This window comes from Microtus oregoni, unplaced genomic scaffold (genome assembly GCF_018167655.1).
Source record: "Microtus oregoni isolate MIOR12 unplaced genomic scaffold, Mior012 000006F_ref0000085, whole genome shotgun sequence".
Classification (NCBI taxonomy): domain Eukaryota; kingdom Metazoa; phylum Chordata; class Mammalia; order Rodentia; family Cricetidae; genus Microtus; species Microtus oregoni.
In genome coordinates, this window is record NW_024543065.1 from 29,168,209 (window position 1) to 29,188,549 (window position 20,341).

General features: G+C 44.5%; 1 protein-coding gene across 2 annotated transcripts in view; it reads right to left on the reverse strand.

Moving 5' to 3' along the window:
- Positions 1-20,341, reverse strand: part of LOC121449555 (sine oculis binding protein homolog) — a 167,961-nt gene that overhangs the window by 51,015 nt on the left and 96,605 nt on the right. The window contains exon 5 of one of the 2 annotated variants that reach the window (XM_041654068.1): positions 14,604-14,699. The exons of the other annotated variant lie outside the window; for it this stretch is intronic. Within the exon in view, the coding sequence (XP_041510002.1) occupies positions 14,604-14,699 (96 nt within the window). The remainder of the gene's footprint in view (positions 1-14,603; positions 14,700-20,341) is intronic. 2 annotated transcript variants of the gene reach the window in all.

Here is a 20,341-nt window from a genome sequence, read left to right on the forward strand (position 1 = left end):
TTTAAAGAGGAGTCCTGGGCAGGAGTGGCAGCCCATGCTTGCAACCCCAGCATTCAGGGTGGAGGTGGAGTAGAAGTTCAAGGCCAGTGTGGGCTACCTGAGACCCCATATCAAAAAGTAAAACAGAAACTAAAGAGGGGGAACCCTGATCAAGGGTGTGTGTCACTTCTGAGCTTGAAGGAGACATGGAGATCAGAAGACAGTTTGTGAGGAGCTGATACTCTCCCACCAGCATATGTCCCGGGGATCTAATGCGGGGCATCAGGCTTGGCGGCCAGTGCTTTAACTGACCAAGCCACCTTGATACCCATCCAGTACCTGCCATGTTTTCTTGCCATCTTTAAAAACAAATGTTGAAGGATTTGTGGATTTGATTCATTATTTCCTTCTTTCTTTCAAACATTGAGTATAAAAGAAGGATTTTCCTTTTACTGACCATTCATTATACACAAACACTTCATCTGTATTACCTTAGCTAACTTTTAGAACAACCTTAAAGTGCATGTACAGTTAGCATTCCTTTGACAGGTGTGAACACGGATCCTCCCAACACTCCAAAGCCAGCGACCCCACAGCCAGCGTGAAGTCAGAGACCTCACCAGGGTCTGTGTGTTCGAGGCCTGGCTGCAGTCTCCGGAGGGAAGGGATGGCTGCAGCCTTCTTTAAGCCCTTCAAGATTGGGACGCGTTTTCTAGTTTGTACAGTGACTCCAGAGTCACCCTGGATCTCAAACAGTTTTAAACTCCCTTCCTTCCTTGTGCTTTGGTCATATTTTCCCCACCGGACACATCTAGTGACTTAAGTAGGACTGAGGCTCAAAAACTTAAACTTAGAGACAATTGGCCTGAGAAAAGTCTCTGTAGCTGTCCCTGTTAAGATGGTCGCAGGACCTTGACGGTCAAGACTTCCCGATGGTCAGTCGCAGAGTCTCGGTCTCACTTCCCATCCGTGAGAAGTCTTGGTCCTCATCCCGGTACGCCCGGACTGTCCTGCCTGCCTTCTAGGAGTTTCCCAATCCCTCTTTCAATCTGGGAACACATTCCTTCATAAGAGCACTTCCTGGCTCAGATAGCTAATATAGGTCTCTACAGCCTAAAGCACAAACACAAAGATTGATTGCTTTGCTGTCTGTCTTCTGAAAACGCCCTACCAGGGTAATTCTGCTCTCGCTCACAGAATGACACCAGGCCAGTGTCCACCTGCTCCCCTCTCCCAAATGCATGCTGTTACATCTTCTCAGGGATGCGCTTCTCTGGCCACCAACCCTCCAAGGAGCAGCTCAGGTTTCATCTCTTCTGAAGGCCTACCTTTTCTTCATAAGGCCAAGATCATCATTTCTTCCTCACTATGTGACCCTTTACTTCATCGTGTGTGTGTGTGTGTGTGTGCGCGCGTGCGCGTGTGTTTCTAGTGTCTAATCCCCAAAGTGCCCTGAAAACTTACAACACACTGGAATATATTGTTCATATAAGTATAGTTTAAACTTATAATTTGATTTATGCCTACCGCACTGAGACAATAGTAGGTGTTCAAAAAAGAAAAATGTATTCCAAATCTCTCTCTCTCTCTCTCTCTCTCTCTCTCTCTCTCTCTCACACACACACACACACACACACACACCCCTAGACTTAAATTAATTCTACTTTTGAGATGTGTCCATAACATTAAATATACAGATTTCTAAGGGCTCCAAACCTTTATACACACTGAATTGCATAATAGATCCTATTTCTATGCAGTACATACAAAAGAATAAATTAGAGACATAAGAAATTATTCAGAGAAAATAAGCCAGGGAGACTATATCCCTGGAGAGAGGGTATTTTTGGTTTGAATTATCAGGACTGACTGTCTCCATTGACGCAGCTCAATTTTCAACTTGGCTGATTTGATGACAGTCAGACACTGTTTAAAAATCAAAATGCATGAAGGCTAAGAAAAAAAAATGAAGATAAAATTTCATCACAACTTGATTTTTCCGTGGTATTTATTTTTATGTATTCATATGTAAACATTAAATTAGTTGAGAAAAATGCTAGATAAATGTTTGAAATGAGTTAAATGCCATAGACTCATAAACACTTGAATAATGCCTTCGTTTGCTTTCATTTGTCTTCATACACATCCTCGTTTCTGCGCAGGACACAGAAATCCGCCTTTATAGTTTATGTTTAACATATCTATGCACCACCGTTGCTCATTTTCAAATTTTAAGCTATCTAGTAAATATATAAACATTTCTCTGATCCAAAAGTAGTATTTATCTCACTGGTAATGCCTGATACATTTATCAAACGACGTTAAAATCAAATTTAGATTTGAATTTTCCATTCAAAGGAACCCAAACCGTGAGAAATGGATACCAAGAACGCCAGGGGCTCCTCAGTGAAAAACCTTGGGTAACTTCACCCACCACAGTGTTGGGCACTAACTAAGTGTCAATCAGCATTCCGGGATGCAGGAAATACAGTTATGTGCACTTTGTCTCTTCTGTAGGCTGGGGACATCTCTAAAGAATGCTGGGAGCGGTGTACAAAATGTGCAGTGTGCTTTTCATGTCATTCTGAGGCAACCGACAGCCTTTCCTCCTGAAAGAGATGGAGGAAGAGGACCCCATTTCTCCCCCAAAGCGTCTTCATGAAGCATTGATTGATAAGCAATTTTCCAGGTAATTAAGACAAAAGTACTGCTTATTGGTTTGAAGCCAGCTTAGCTGGTTCAACATTTCGTTTGCAAGGGCCGCACTGTGTTAAAGCATGTGGCAGGACCTTGCTGGGTCCCTCATCTCCACCTCAGCAGATACAATCCAGAACTAACTTTTGGGCATTGCATTTTCCTCGGGACTAGACCTGGGGATGTGGGTTAGCGCGGGTACTCACTTGGCAAATACTATTCCTGAGCGGTTGCGCCCCAGCTCACTGAGTCTCTAGACCACCGGCTCCTGAGAAGCCATTATGTTAATACCTCAAGGGAGAAAGCTCTGCCAGTTAAACAATACAGCCTTCAGTTGTAATATGTGACTCCCATTTTTGAGCTGTTGAAATCTTAGTGGGGGGAAAATCTTAGAATCCACAAAAAAGTGTGTGGTGGGGGGGAACGAAGGCACAAGGCAAGCACAGCTCGGGAGGCCTGGAGGTGAACAAGACAGATAACAGAAAACATTGTCGCCTCAGAGTTCTCCGCCAGGGCCACCCATGAGGAATGGAGGAGAATGGCCTCTGGTAAGTGGCTCTATTCCTGGGCACACTTAACCATACAAGGGGGAGCAGGGGCTGCCAGGAGGGCAGGGAAGAGGGCCTTTATGAAATCAGGATGCTTCAGACCAGAACAGCAGGACGTGAAACAAACAAACAAACAAACCCATAGCCAGGGAAGATACTAGAAGCCAAGCGCCGCGGACCGACATTATCTCAATGGCCCTTGTTCCTGAGTCGGCCCGTTTGCAGCCTTGTCCTTTCTCCTCCTTCTTCCTGGTCCATCAGCTCTCACCACCCACTGCCCTGTCCTCAGTTTCTTGTCTCCTTTATTATTCAGACACCATCTTTTTCACCTCTAGTGAGTATATATGTTTTTCTCCTTTACCACAACAGGCTCTCAATAGCTTTTTCTTCTAAATAGAATCCAAGTTCACGACAAAATGTGATTGACTGAGTTCTTGCTGGCTGTGTACTTTTATATCAATAAAAGGGTTTCCTGTTTCATTTCCTTATTTTATTTGATATATGATCTATAGTTTCCTATAAAATGTCAGAGGCAAATTCTCTGTTATTTTAGGTCATTGTTGAGCTCTAGCAATTAAAATGATGGTAGTTAAAGCCTAAAATGGCCTTAGTGGGCGGAGGAGATGGCTCCAGCATGAAGGGCACACACTACTCGTGCAGAGGACTCGAGCTTTGGTTCCCAGCAGTCACTAAGGCCGATGTGGGGTGTGAGTGAGCGAATTTCTGTAAGGTGTTCAGACGTGTTTGGCAAACACTTGGCACTTACTCATGTCGTTATGATTGTGCTTAGTATTACATTGCTTGCTTTGAAACACTTCTTAGATTCCCCCTTGTCCAAATTTTCAGGAAAATTTGAGTTTTGTGTAGGTGGCCCACAAATGCCCATAACTCCGGATCTAGAGAATCAAAAAGCTTTTCTGAACGCTGAGGGCAGTTCCACTTACTGCACATACCGATACATAGACAAGTATAAAGATTAGCAAAAATAGTGACCTTTGTGGTAAAAAAAAAAAAAAGTATAAAAATCTTTTAAAGGAAACTTAGAACTTACATATATTCTATGATTCTCAGGTTTTCAAATTTTATGCCAAGTTAAAATATTTTTCTATAGTTTACATCTGTTTTGTTAACATCCCAAGTCTACAGAATTTAGATAGATAGATAGATAGATAGACAGATAGATATTTGAATGAGATTTGGCTCTGTTCCCCACCTTATTACCCACTGAGAATTCTCAAACTTAGACCTCCTTGGCCCCAGGGGACACCTACAACCCATTGCTATAAACGTGCTGCGAAGACTTGACTCCTTCATCCCACAATCACAAACTGGACTCCTCTAGCACGGGGCTAGAAGATGATTTAAGACCCTGTGGAGTCAGAGTACCCCCTGGCCTGAACTCAGGATGGGGTGTGTGGTCAGGAGATGTGGGTCAAACCCAACTCTGCCCACTGGAAACTCCCCGTGTAATTTAATTTCTTTGTCTGTAAAGTCGAAACAATATCAGCTTAGCAAAGTCAGAATGGAAACGTAGAAGGTTCTCTAAAGACTTGGTACTATGCTGTTCGCTGGAGCTACCCACACAGGCCTTCTTGTCTGCTGGAGGCACAGTATTGCTAACACAGATATTTCTCGGCACAAATGGAATTTTCCCTTTCCCATTATTTTCTTGATTAAAAAAAAAATATTTCACTATATAGCCCAGGCTGGCTCTGAACTTTTAACAGTGCTCTGCATGGACTCGCAGTGCTGGGATGACAGATGTGCTCACCACACCCAACTCACTTGCTTTCTAAGATCAACACTTCTGCTATTAGATGGTCAGCAGGTTAAAGAGGTCTTGGATAACGTAGAGCGTGTGTGTGTGTGTGTGTGTGTGTGTGTGTGTGTGTGTGGTCTAAGAACCAGTTTCACAGTGTACTTTGCACCCGTCTTGTTCTATCGCTTCTGTATGCATATGCATTTGCAAAACTCAAATTTTCCTGAAAATTTGGACAAGGAGGAATCTAAGAAGTATTTCAAAGCAAGCAATGTAATACTAAGCACAATCATAACGACATGAGTAAGTACCAAGTGTTTGCCAAACACGTCTGAACACCTTACAGAAATTCGCTCACTCACACCCCACATCAGCCTTAGTGGGTAGCTGCTACTGCTCCCGCTTTCCAGGAGGACACGGGATCAAAGATCCCATCATTTTCCCAAAACCACAGAGCCCACGGTTACAGTGGTGAAGATTCTTAAACCTGGCAACAGTCCATTCACCAAACTAATTTTTAGGCTCTTCCTAAAACAGGATTCAAGCATTACAGTACTTCACCAACTAGCAGCATGGACTACCAGGCAGCAGGCATTTCTAGTTTCTTGGGCACAGACAGACAAGTGAATGGGTGTGTGGGTTTCCCCAAAGTTCTTTTACTGCAATTAAAATACTGCACTGGGAAGTTCAGTGAGATGATACATGTCTGTAATGCCAGCACCTAGAAAGCTGAGGCAGGAGGATGACAAGAACCTGGTCTCAAAACCAAAACAACAACTAAATACCATGTTTGGTTTTTTAATATATTCTCTAGATCAGGTGGGAAGAGGCTTGAGAGGAAGGTGGAGCAGTTCTCGAATTTGCCCCAAGGCTTTCTTTAGACCTTGGCATCCTTCCAGTTCTGTTTTATGGGACACAAGGCTCCTACTATGTGCAGGCACACTAAGTACTTTCTATACACGATCTTTTTTGGTTTTCAGGTCTCCCTATGAAGCCTGGGGTGTTTTCTTCACCCTCAGGGATCTGGGACGGGAACTTTGCAGGTGTCGTGGGGTTGGCAGAGAAGGCACAGACTCCTGCGCTCACCTGCCAAACCACAGCGTCTCCCTTAGAGAACACATGGCCTCACTTCTGTCTCTCTGGCTCCAACAACGTCTGCATGTGCCATGTGAGGAGCCAACGTGAAAAACTAACCACTCTACTTCAGACCTTCTCATTCAGCTGCCCTAAAACTAGAAAGACAAAGTTTTCTCCAAACCTTGCAAGAGACAACCGGGGCCTCAGATCAAATCAAGGCTTCTACATCCCACAAAGCCTCGAGATGAAGGCAGGAGCTGGCAACTCTAGCCTGTCCCTAGATTGCCTCCTCTCCAAATAAAAAGAACTGAAAGCAGACTTAGGATGTGGTTTGTACAGGTGGGAGGAGAGAGGAGAAGGCCCAGTGCGGTCTGGAGGGTCTTTATACAATAAGGAAACAAGAAAGATTCTGGACCACAAGACCATGGCAGACAGTGGAGTCCAGAGCCTTTATGACAAAGTCAGAGAACAAAGTAGGGCCACCACTCAGGTGGTGGCAGAGGAATGTGCCAATGAAACAGGAAATACAGCCGCCACCCCTTCAGTATGTGTAGACTCAAGAGATGGCCTCGCCAAAGAGCATAAACGGTCCACCCTTGTCAGAGCCATATCTTGCTTAGTTCAAGACCATTGCTTTCATTTCCAAAAGGTCTTTTATTTGTCTGAAAGCCAGCTCAGAATCCTATGGGAACACAGGAGTAGTTCAAGAGTAGAAAGATCGGGAAGATGGGTAGAAAGACAGTGAGATAGGCCAATTCTCTCCAGACAGCAATCAGTCAGTCCCTGCCATGTCCTGGGCCATTCTACCCTTTGGGACTCTTGCTGTCACTCTTGTGGGAAACTGACACACAGTATGTTATGTGCGGTTATGCCCTACAGTGTTTGATTTGCTTCCGTGGAAGTTCAGGTGTGTCACGTGAACCCATTTTTAGAGCTTGTGTAGCTCAGCTGCCATGTCAAAGCAACGATCTGTCCGTGTGAACTGAGTGGGGTCACACGCAGCTTTGGTTAGAACAGCGGCATGGGGAGAAGGACTTTGGTCACTTGGAACTATTCTGAAAGGGGATTACGTTCCAAACAAAAGGCGGCAATGGCTGTCATACTATGAAGGCTCCTATCGTGTGTCCGTGATACAGTGGTTCTAGCTGTGGCACGGCAAACCCAACACTTGATAACTGTCCAGCTCGCCCTCTTTGCTACAATGGGGCTGGCAGGTGTTGGTGCACTGGGTTCAAAGAAAGTCGGTCTTATTTTAAAACAGATGCATGTAGAAGCAGAGGCAGGAGAGCAAAGATGCAAGCCATTCCCAGAACGGAGGTATATCACTTCATCTTTGGGGCTTTGAAAACGTGGTCAGACAGACTGAGATGTACAAGGTTATACTGGGCAGGAGGGAACGTAGAGCACAAGTGAGGGCCGTTTGTCTTATGTGACTAACTCCAAAGCTCCAATTCCCCTCTTAATTGGCATCAATGCAGCATTCCCAACTGGGGAAGGTATACACCAAAACCTTTACCAAAAACAGACAAACAAAACCTCTCCACCAAAAAAGAGAGAACACACGCTTTGTAACCCTCCAGGGGAGCAGCTGGTTAAGAATGGGCTAGGGATCAAAACAGGATTCTGTATAGGAGAAATAAACATGGCTAAGAAACACCCCAGGAAGTGCCTGCCCATCAGCCTTAGCAATTAGGGAAACACACATTAAGACAATTTTGAGACTTGGTCTCAGCCCAGTCAGAATGGATAAGATCAACAGAACAATTGACAACAATCCTGGCCAGGTTGTGGAGAAAGAAAAACTCACTCCTTGTTCATGGGAATGCAAATCGGGGCCGTCATCTGGAAACCAGTACGGAGAATGCACAGAAAATAAAATTAAAAATAAAAATAAGCCTGCCATATGACCCAGCTATACACTGCTTTGCACATGTGCAAGGACTCAGCTTCCTACCGCACAGGCTTTTGCTCAGTCGTGTTCATTGCTGCCCTACTCACGAGAGCTAGAAAATGGAAACAACCTAAATGTCCTTTGACAGATAAATGGATAATGAAAAGGCAATACATGGACCCAATGGAATACAATTCGGCTGTAGAGAAAAATGAAATTATGACATCTGCAGGTAAATAGATGGGCCTAGCAGAGATTATAATGAATGAGGTAATGCGGGCCCAGGAAGACAAACATCCAATGTTCCCTCTCATCTGCCGATCCCTGCTCCAAATCCTCAGATGTGAATATACAACACGGAGTAACCACAGAAACCAGAGACCACAGGCAGGGTTGGAGGGGGCAGCTAACAGGACGCAGGCAATACAAAGTGGAAAATGGAAGGAGGGCTTCAACCAAGGAGGAGGGAGGGGAGTCAATATAGAAGGAGGAGGGACAAGGGACAAATACCAATGTTGTTTGATAAAGCTTTGGAGAATCGTATTAGTTTATATCTACTTAAAATTATACACAGTGCATATAAGTGTACACACACACACATGTACACACACACACGTACACACACACACACACACACACACACACACACACACCATGAAGAAAGTTAAGCCACTTAGCCTGACAATGCTTTCTACAAGAACCATAGACTAACAAAACCGCTGTACCAGGCACAAGAAGCTTCCTTCTGAGCAGTTGGTCAGGGTAGGCCAGGTGACTCTCAAACCACAGGAACTATCAGTGCAGCTCTAAGCTGCCTCTAAGTGAGTCCCAATTGCCAAAGACATGGCGCACTTAGCACATAGGACTTGGATGAACTGCGCTAGATCTGACCTGAAAGTCCCTTTGCTGTGGTCTGGCAGTCACGGTTCTAGAAGGTACTATATGAGCTGTGAAGGGAGGGAAGCGACTAACAGTCCTACCCAGCTGGTCACCTATGAACCGCGACAGAGACCAGCATGGCAAGACTCCTGTAAAGCTGTAATAAATGACACTCATGTGTCGGCAGTAACCAACAGCTGTCTAGTTGGACGTGAGCCTCTCAACAGGAGGGAAGCAATGCCTAGCATTATCATCCTAAACCAGTTTCTCTGGGCTAGTGAGGTCGTGGGCCTTAGAAAAGAGTCTACTGCCTCCACTTGGTAGATGGGCAGAATTCCTTCCTACATTCTCTGTCTTATCCTTATACCCACAGGTCAGTGTAGCCACCACTCCTCATCAAAGAAGCTCCTTTTGCAGCAAGAGGAGAGCATCATAGGAAACCACAGCTGGACACAAGGCCCAGGGGATTGTGAAGAGCCCTGCTCCAACGTAATCATCTACATTCCAGCTCCTGAATCTAGGGCTTGGAGATCATTGAGGAAGAGGAGGTAGAAAGGTCAAAAGAGCCAGAATACCAAGAAGTTCACCATGAAACAGGCGCTCCTAGAAGTGGCTGCACCAACAAGATTGGAAGAGAGGTTATAGAATGGATGTTTTAATGTAGAAGGGGAAGGTTTTCACAGTGCTCCAGCCCTAGACAAAGAGCCACAGGAAACCAGTGACTGCTAGGAGGAGGAGAGCTAGCCTTTCAGGGGTGGGCGCCTTATTGTTGTCCAATGCAGAGTGACAGTAGTCAGCCCTGAAACCATACACACACAAACAACAAACATAGACACAGCAGGTTTTGTGCGTGCACGCGTGTGTGTGTATGTGTGTATGTTTTATGCTGTGTGTTTATAACAATAATAATCAATGAAAAAGAGACTCAACTTGAGGGGAACCATGTGAGAGGTTGGAGGGGATACTTGGGAAGGGCTAGAGGGAGGAGTGGGAGGAGGGAAGCAATGTAATTCTATTTCAAATAAATAAATAATAATAATAATAATAATGGGATATCAAGAGAAAAGGGACAAGTGAGCAAGAATAACCTCTAACTGATGACTGTTTGAACTTGGGAAGAGTGCATGGGGCACATGATAGTTCATATACTTCTGAATAGGAAAAACTGTCCATAGTAATTTTTAATCTGCAGAAACACTAGGAATCCACAGAATGGGTCAGGGATGAGAACTCCTCACAGACCTGCCCACCTGCCTTCTCCTTAGTCTTCAGGTTCTCTGCTACTTCCCTACCATCCTGCCTTCCTGCTGCTCGCTATACCCCCTCCCTTCCACACCAATTCCTATAATCGACCTCCACCTATAGCAAGGCCCAGAGCAAAAGCATATTCCATTCAGTGCACTGGCTGCATGAGACAAGAATTTCACCCTCTTTCACACACCGGAACCTTCCTAGTACTTTCCCAGGGCATGGCTTACCATGCAATGGCAACCACCACAATGACCAAGGATCACAATTGCATAGCTAACCTGTACTGACAACAGGTACCTTAAATACACCATTGTGTCGTCTTTACACTATCCCCTGAGGTACTTTACAGATGAAGATGGTAAACTCAGAGAGGCCCAAGAGATAAAAACCTGTGTCCACTGTGACGACATATGTATCTTATGCCTTTGGATCTGTGGGGCAAACTTGACTATCTTATCGGAGAACCCATACACTTACTGGCTACCATGCTGGGTATACCTGGTTCTGTTGAACTGTGTGCACTCACTAGGCAGGGACAGTATCTTTGTCTTCTCCATGTCTCTCTCTGCATGGAACAGTGGACAATGTATGAATGCATGAGAGACACTTGTGAGCTGAACGCTGCACTGATACGGGCATTTCTGAAGCTGGAGGATGACATATCCACCTGCCTGCCTCCAGAAGGAACCGAGGTGGAGCAATCAACTAAGCACTCTCCTCTGCATCATGTCTGCTCGTGAGGCCACAACACCAAAATCGTTTTCATTTCCCTTCACTGGCATTCTAAGTGACCAGAAAGAACTCCTTCCCGTGCTATTTTTATTTTGCCTCCCAGCTGTGGGTTCCCTCCCTCTCCTTCTTCACAGTCCTCACCCTTCCAGCCGGAGGTAGCCATAGAGATTCAAGCTCTGGGTGATGATTCCAGAAGCTGAAGTCAAATTGGACGAGCTTATTCTCCCCTGAACTTCCTTCTCTTGTGTCCTTCTCAGGGCTTCCTACAGTTGCCTGTAATTCCAGCTTTGGAGAGACAGGGAATCCCGGAGACTCACTGGCCAACAGCCTGGCCTAAACAGGCACACACACACATACCAAGATGGATACACACACCTACACATACACCCCGAGATAGATACACACACACCCCCCAAGATGGTTACACACACACCCCAAGATAGATACAAACAAACACACACCCCAAGATGGACACATACACACACACACACACACACACACACACCCCAAGATGGATACATACACACACACCCTAGATGGATACAAACACACACACACCCCAAGATGGACACATACTCACACACACACACCAAGATGGATACACACACCAAGATAGATATACACATATGAAAAGATGGACACACACACACACACACATGCACACAAATTGGGATGTCATCCTCAATTTTTTTTCTCGAAACCTTTCAACAACTTCCTTTTGTTGCAGGTCTTCCCTTCCTGGGCACAATTTTATGCCCAGTCTGTTCTTGTGAACAGAAAAACTGGCTAATGAGAAAATATGAAGTCAAAATTCCTTAAGGATTTTCTACCATAGCTCCTACAGTCCAGTGTCTGAATGAGCATTTCATTAGGGAGGTGAGAAACCTTGCAGCCCCCAGCTTATTTCTCCGGGGAGAAACTTAATGACCATAAAGGGACTGACAATGGAGTTGGAATTTGGTACAAGCCTTGGCCAGCTCTAACCATTCTCCTTTCTTGGTTCTTGAATGCTATGTTGCTGTTAGCATTGAGATGACACAAATCACCTACACTTTCTTTTACTGAAACTTGTCTTCTTTGGTCATATTGACTATGTAGCAAAGCCATTTCTTACACACACACACACACACACACACACACACACACACACACACGGCTATGAAGAGCTAGGTGGCCACACTGAACTGTGGCCCATCACAAAGGACTTATTTATCTAATTATTGGTCTTTATAGCCTTACATTTTCTAAATTAACCTAAAAGCCATGAGAAAACCACTATGTTACCACCAAAGAAAGAATCTTGGCCACCAAGCTAAATATCTAGTCGTGTGAACAGTACATTAGCATGAAGGCACACATCACCATTTGGGATCTAAATGGAAAAATCAATACCTTACAGGAACGCTCCATTTGCACGGCAGCCTCTACTACAGCCAGTGCTGTCCTTGTTGGTGCCTTCTGATTACACACACTTGTATATTCCAGGCATTGATTTTACTTTGCTTTTTTGTAAGTTATTCAATATTCCTGCCTCTTCCAAGAAGTGTGGGCTAGAGGAGGGGTACAGAGACATCTTGCCATCAATAACACAGAGCCAATGTCCTGTCTTCCTGGTCTTGGCCCTTTTCTGTCAGTTCCTGTGGCCCAGAGGATAAGCCTTCCAGCTGTGAGCTTCTGGTCACCTGGGAACTCCAAAGACTTCTGTGCCCTAGGTACTTTGCTTACTCTCCAAGCCGGCTGCTGCTGGGGCTGCAGCTAGCCATGAAAGAAGATGCCAGAGCCACCCTTAAGCTAAAAAGGCACTTTGGAGTAGAATTTGCAATCCTAACTGCCAGATTCCTTACAAATCTGCTCCAAACTGTAGTAAGAAACCTCCAAGGAACTCCCATTTCTCTCCGAAGAATGAGCAGTTCTTTTGCAAAGAAACGTTAACTTCTCAGTTCACAATAGCCTAACACATTACTTTTCTTGCAGCTGGTAATATGTGTGTGTGTGTGTGTGTGTGTGTGTGTGTGTGTGTGTGTGTATTTTTAAATTTTTCCTTAGAGAAATAAGCTTATTTGTTTTTTTCTTTCTTATTCTTTTTTAATCTCAGGGAAGTCTACTGAACAAAACAAAGCCTTTCTAATGGCAACCACACTGCAATGAAGATTGTCCCAAACCTCTCAAACTCCTGCCAACACAGTACTGCTGTAAGCCAGGCAATCACAAAGCATCTATTTTCTCTAAAGGTATCTGGAGACGATGTTCACATTATAAAAAAAAAAAAAAAATCCTCCAGTATATACTTAAGTACATTTACCTTTCCAATATAGGGGGAATTAAGTGTGGTATATAGGTCTTCACAGTCTTTGTCAAAAGAAGTAAACCACCCCTGAAAGCATTCTGATACCAAAACATCATAAAAGCTCTCCCTCCTCCCCCCAGGCATGGGGTAACCAGTTACCAAGACAGCATTAAAGAACCAAGTGGAAAGGGCTTCCTGCAGAATAGGTAATGCTATAGCAGACCTGAGCATTTAAGAGCCCTCAAATAAAATATCAGGTGAGTTAAATGTTCATGTTGCATTTAGAAGCAGCGAGTCTGCCTGCAGGTTGGTTGGTCCAGGGCACTGCACACACAGGCTGGTGCTATTGCGACTGCCTGCTGTGTTGCATGGAGGAGGTCCTCGCTGTCAACATACAGCCGCTGCCACCGCAGTGGGGATGGCCTGTATGTTTCAGTCTTCTCCTGCTCTCTGGCCACTTGGTTTCTAATGAACAGTTGGTGTCAGAGCCAAATCCAAAGGCTGTTACACGTGGGAATTCCTAACGCAGAGCCCTGGCAAAGCTCTACTCTATTTGGCCAAAAATCCAAATAGGAATTAAACTACCTCAAAATGTAACAGCCGAGCATCTTCATCTTCTTTCCCTGTTTCCATTTAGTTGGAGCAAATGTTTTTGGCTTTAATGCGATTGAAAAGAAAAGAACATTTAGGGGCAATATGCTAGAGCCTTCATAAAGCTCCATTTTCCAAAGCAGGGTCTGATGCTCTAATAAATGACAATTCATTTTCTGTTTACTTTAGGTAAACACAAAATGCATTGCCGAGCACTCGTTTGCGAAAGCTAATCAAGAATGTTAGGTCCCAACAGATTCATTTAATAGAAATATAATAGGCATTCCTGCTTGCTTTTCATCTTGTCTCACTGTAAATGCTAAAATGAACAGCAAATTAACCTTGCGTTGGAACCGAGTTTCATCACAGCTGATGTCCCCTCTCTCTCGACAGTAAACATCCCCCACCCGGTGACTATTGACTCCTTCTGCAGGGGAGAGACTGTGGAGTTTGGCAAGAGAGTGGAGGAAGACTTGAATCCTACAGGGAGTGCTGTGTGTCGAATGGACTATCTTTCCTATCAGAAGCAAACCCAGCAACCACTGTCTGCTACAATAGCGCACATTTAGGGCGTAGGAGGGAGGGAGGGGTGGGGTGGGGTTTTCTCCAAGCTCCATGTATCCAAGTTATATTTTTAACTTTACTAGCCATTCTCCAACTGACTGCTTATAATCTACAATGCAAACCAAGCTAATAAAGACAGGGCCATCCAAGCTCTACAATCAGATATAAAAGATTTGCAACAACTTGAGATCTTATAATTAATATGCAGTGATATCAGAATTAGCACTTAGAACTCTACACAGAAAAATATAATATTTCGTAAATTATGTAATCATGAACAAACCCTCGCAAAAAACTGTTTCACTGTGCTAAAGTAACATTCTAGACTTGTTGTAAGTATGTTATTCTTACAAGTAGTTCGCAGTTATTCTTGAAGGCAAGCCTTGGAGTTTCCTTAGCATAGTGCTGCTGGGGGAAAGTTTCAACACGTCCATCTTCATCTCTAGCCTGAAGGGAAATATAATGGCCTATTTAGGGACTTACAAATAATGGAAGAAAAAAAAAAGCTAAAAGCATAACAGCTCAGATCATTAAACAAACGGGAATCCAGAAATAACAACATCATTAAGAAGTTTGTTTAAATACGCAGTATGCCTTTTAGATATCAAAATTTGAGTTTTGTTTTTCTTTACATATCATTTAGTTTGAACATGCAAATCCGTCGTGGTGTAACAGTTCTAATGATACACAGCAAACCCAAATCAGCGAGCTTTGTTGGAGATCTCCACTCCTCGCGTGTCTGTCAGGGACACAGCGGCGGCACGGCTCGCTGCACAATCAGGATTATACGACATACACACGTGTTTAAACTTTTTGGCATGCTTAAGCAATCTCTAGATAATGCACTTTTAAGAAACTCTAATAGCAAAGCCATAAAGAAAAGCAATTTGCATAGTTATATTTTGAACTGTAATACTATTAGAAATAAATTGGTTCCCCTCGATTTTTAAATAAAGATCCTAAAGGATTGATGGTCTCATAAGAACAATGATTCTTCAATCAAATGCAGTAAAAAAAAAATAGATCTAATTCAGAAGCTGTGTTAAAAGTTCCTGGTTATTTTGATCTACGCTGTCAATTAAAAAAAGTTGCCATTTCAATAGAGGCATTCACATTATTATTCATCAGTAACACCAATTGTGGTCCGCATTCTCTCTTCCTAATCGCCATTGGTTTCTGATTTCGAGCTGGCATGAGGGAGAGGTGGGTGAAAGGGGCGTGTCCGAAGCACACTCATTAATCCATTCATTGGCTGACACTGGCGCTCTGCAGCTTGCATCTCCTCTTAGCCTTAACTGCGCTCTCTCTCTCTCTCTCTCTCTCTCTCTCTCTCTCTCTCCTGGCCCCCTAAAATCCACAGCTGAGCTTGCCTCCCTCACATATGGCTTGCATATAATTATGCATATTCCATTTTGCACTGCATTAAAATGATGAGCTCCTGGCTCCTTGCCAGCTGAGTTTTAAAGGCCCCAGTGAGAGGTAGGAGAAAGGAGAGAAACACAGGGAGAGCCGCGCAGGAAGCAGCAGGTAGTTCTGTCTGCTGTCTCTTTAGATAAAGTGTATGTCTGGCACCAAGGGAACAGCTGAGAACTACCTGTTGTGATATATGGGGAGTGGGGGTGGGGGTGGGAGGCGAACAGAATCAGTGACTCAGCAATGACAAGGCCTGCATAGGATTGCTCTGACAGGGCAAAACCGGACCTGACAAATCTCACTTGGAGCTCCCAGCTGTTCTGTAGACTGTCACTTAAAAAGGAATCCATACTCGGCACTTTTAAGAATTGTATAGCTTGTATTTAATAAACGCTTCTGCTACTCTTCGTGAGGGTTCTAGAAGGAGCTGGGAAATGGAATGACAGGGCCAGGAATGGTTGGTTGGCTTATAGCAAGCCTGTGTGGAAAGAGATTGCTCTGTGTGGGTTTCAGTTTTGAGATAGCTTGGATGACCCTCGCTGCAATCCGATGTCTTTCATTATGCCGTTATCCCCCAGAAAACCAGAGCTAAATGAAGATGTGTCCTAGGATAGACCGTCTGTGATGGAGAAAGAAGTGAGCATTGTGTCCTGTGGCTACACAGTCTGCTGAGACCAATGACGCTCCTCCCCACTCTATCGGAACGACATCACAGTGCAGGCTGATGGAACTCAAAGGGGGTCCGGTTTAAACCCCAGCAGATGGGGCAGCGGTGAGTACACAGACCAAGGGCAGCTGGAAGGGGTTGGGACGCCAATGGGTGGCAGCACTATTAGCTTCTTTCTAGCGAAATTATAAGCTACTGTGTGGAGAACAGACCTCTGAAGGAAAGGAACCGCAATTGTTTCAAGTAACGCTGCCATGTCCAGTGACTTACTTCTCACGGATGAAAAATAACACCTACCTGGATACCTGGATAGTAACTAGACCCTATCATAAACAGCTCAAGAAAATACCACCTCAAAATATGTCTTGCTTGGTGGTGGATTTATTATATTCCTGACGCACTGTGATACATATGCTCAGAAGCACAATTTGCATATCGTTTACAAGGGCTACTATTTACATATGTATGTCTATATTCAATATATATGTATCTTGTGTATAAATATTCATAAGGTGGAATATGTTTATTATGCATGTACTATGTATACACATTCATACACACCAGATGCCTAGGGATATTTTCAACATAAGTGGCAAAAATACATTCATTCCACTTACATGCAAGGTGCTCACAATACTTTTTATGTGTTTAGGGGACAAAAGTGTCCTTGTTATCTAAGATTTGAGTGTGCTTTATAGTTTCATATCAAGCCTTATCATCAGGGGGTTTTGTTAAGTAGCAACAGAAGAGAATAGAGAAAACTGGGGACACTGGGAAATAAAGAGAAGCCAGAAACTTGTCTTTCCGTTGATCCATTGTGTTCACCCCCATAGCTCTCTCAGACACTCAGGCTGACTCCAGAGCCCAAAAAATCCTATCCTCCAGGACCAGGAGATGGATCAGTAGACAAGGCCCTTATGGCTAAGCCTGGAGACCTGATTCCATCCCCGGCACCCACATGGCGGAAGGAGAGAACTGACTCCCAGGTTGTCCTCTGACCTCACATGTACTATGGCAAGGCACCGGCACATGTGTGTGCACACATGCAAATAAATAAGTGATATGAAAAAGAAAAGAAAAGATCCCGCTGTTTCACCATTTCCTGGGTCTCCACCTATGGCATAGGATGGAGATCATGCCAAGTCCAAGAAATCTAGAACTGATTACATCCGTTAGCATGCGTGCACTGACACACGCCTCTCCCCAGTGACCCCCTTGCATTAGGAAGTCTTAAAATGAAATTTTAAATTATTCCTAAGTGGAATTAAGTACTTTCAACTAGTCAGTAACCCTCTACGCTGTGTTATATTAGAACCAGTTCTTGACTGGGTCGCTTCCTGTTTGTTTGCTAACATATTGGTTCCTATTTCTTATCTTCTACTTTCCACAAATCTAATTTAATTGGTCCAGTGTAGGGTTCAGAGTGTAGTGTGTGTGTGTGTGTGTGTGTGTGTGTGTGTGTGAATTCATAAAAACAAAACCAAATAATAAGAAGCTCTCAGATGTCAGCAATGTAAAAATAGAGCCAAGAACTGCTGGGCTAAGGAGGGCATCTCTAGGCATCGAAACGACACTGAGCCACTATGCAATGCTTGGTAGATGTGGCCCCTGAGATAGGTCTTACCCTAAAGGGTGAGGGTTGAGAGGTCAGGGGACTAGCTGCCATGTCAGCAAAATTTCATGTTTGTCTATGTTTGCCTCTTGGTTTTTAAAATCGGAGAGCTTTTATTTAACTTCCTGGTGAATGCCTTCTTTCACCTCTCCAACCAAGTCTCTTAACTTGACTTCCATTTCCCCAACAAGGGTGAAATTTTGAAGAGGGCACGGCAGGGTTGGGTCTCCCATCACTGTCTTCACCACTGTCTGGTAAACACTGTCCAAAAATGCTCCCTCTCACTGTCCCCTGGCATCTCGTGGGCAACGTCAGGTAGACTCCATGCAGCTCTATAATCTTACGCATAGATTCATTTTAAGACTCCTTAGAATCTCATATATTGCTTCCTGTGCCTTATTCTCTATCTGCTCAATTTGGGGTACCAGATAATGAGTTAATGGTGGGGGTGCAGACAGAGGGAGCCAACTGCCCCTGCAGAAGAGGATGTGGACATGAAATTATCCCAAAGCAGCAGGTCTTGGTAATAGCACAGAGCAGACAGGCTTGCAGCCAGTTTTATTATTGTTCGTACGTTCTCGACAAACAATGGACATCTAACCAACTGCCGGGGTAGACCACCCTACTGGTGCCTCCACTGGCCCAGAGGACAGTGTGAATGTCTGACTTTGGTCTGGAGTGAGAGTTCTGAAATGAAGGAATGTCATCGAGATTCTGGATGATGGGCTAACTCACTCCATGTGTCTTCTTCCCAACAGTTGAATTCGGGCTAATGTGCCAGACACTTGTGCTACTACGGGGAAACGTAAGTGAGTTAGTTGTATTTCACTGCAAATGTGTAATAATAAATGTGACTGCCGGGCCAAAGGTAAATTTCTGATGTGATGCTCTAAGAAAGCTTCTCATTTTGCTATAATAGAAACCAAAGTAAAAAAATCTTCACTAAAACTGTAAGATTTCTACATAGACTTGTGCTTTAAAAAGATTTGTTTGGGTTTTTAATGTATCTGTACACATGAACACTCAAGGCACATTCTCATGGTGAGGGCAGGTGTCTGCAGAGTCTAGAGGCCCCAGACGTCCCTGAAGCTGGTGTTAGAAGCAGTTGTGAATGCCCTCACACACACAATCACATGCATACACAACCATACACACCCACACCTGGAGTCAGAAGTAGCTGTGAACACCCCACACACACATACTCACCAAACACCTATAGTTAGAAATAGCTATGATTTCCACCCCCACCCCCTCATGAACACAATCACACACACACATGGAGTTAGAAGCAGCTGTGAGCTCCACCCCCCCCCTCACACACACACACACACACCTGGAGTTAGAAGCAGCTGTGAGCTCCACCCCCACCCCCTCACATACAGTCACACACACACACCTGGAGTTAGAAGCAGCTGTGAGCTCCAACCCCCCCCCCCACACACACCTGGAGTTAGAAGCAGCTGTGAGCTCCACCCCACCCCCTCACATACAGTCACACACACACACACCTGGAGCTAGAAGCAGCTGTGAGCTCCACCCCCCCCCACACACACACCTGGAGTTAGAAGCAGATGTGAGCTCCACCCCCACCCCCAGATGCTGGAAATAAAACTATGCCGTCTGCAAGAGCAGAGTGTCCTCTTAACTGCTGAGCCATCTCCCAGCCCTGTGTTTGTTTTCTGAAATAAGGTTTTGCTATGTAGCACACACTGGCTTCAAACTCAAGATCCTCTTGCCCCAGCCTTCCAAGTGCTGGGATTACAGGTGTGTACCAGCATGCTCGGCCTCGCACATCTGTTTCCATGTTGCGCCCAGTGCTGAACTAAACCCTAGGTGAGGATACTGTAGCTAATGACATGACTCTCTACTCCAAACTTCTCTGTGAATCGCTACCTGTTTCATTTTGAATTTCCTCTGTAACAAATTCTAATTCTTCAAAGAACTTCCTTCTTTCTTCAGAAAAAAAGTCTTGGTGCAATGTTCATACTGAAGCAAAGTCCGCATTTGCTGTCTCTGGACATTCTAGAAACAGCTCCATTTGCCTCTCTCAGACGAGAGGGATGTTTCTGCCTTGAAGGAGAGGCTAATGTCACTGTCATGTAGAAAGACAGTGAACTTTGCAATTATACCTCCCGTGGGAAATGGAGCTTAGACCTCAGTGTCACTATATTGTCACTTCTTTTGGAAACAAGGAAAGGTTTTGCCTGGAGTCAGAACTGGGGGCAGAGTATGCGGTGGAGGTTCCGGATTCCTCCAGTGCTACAGCAGATGCGGCTGTGTCAGCCCACGCGTGTGGTGCTGGTACCAGACTTGGGAACATCAAAAATAGTACATGCAACGTTGTGGGAACAGGGTTAGAGATGAGGCGTTATAGAGACAGAAGGGGAACATTAACTT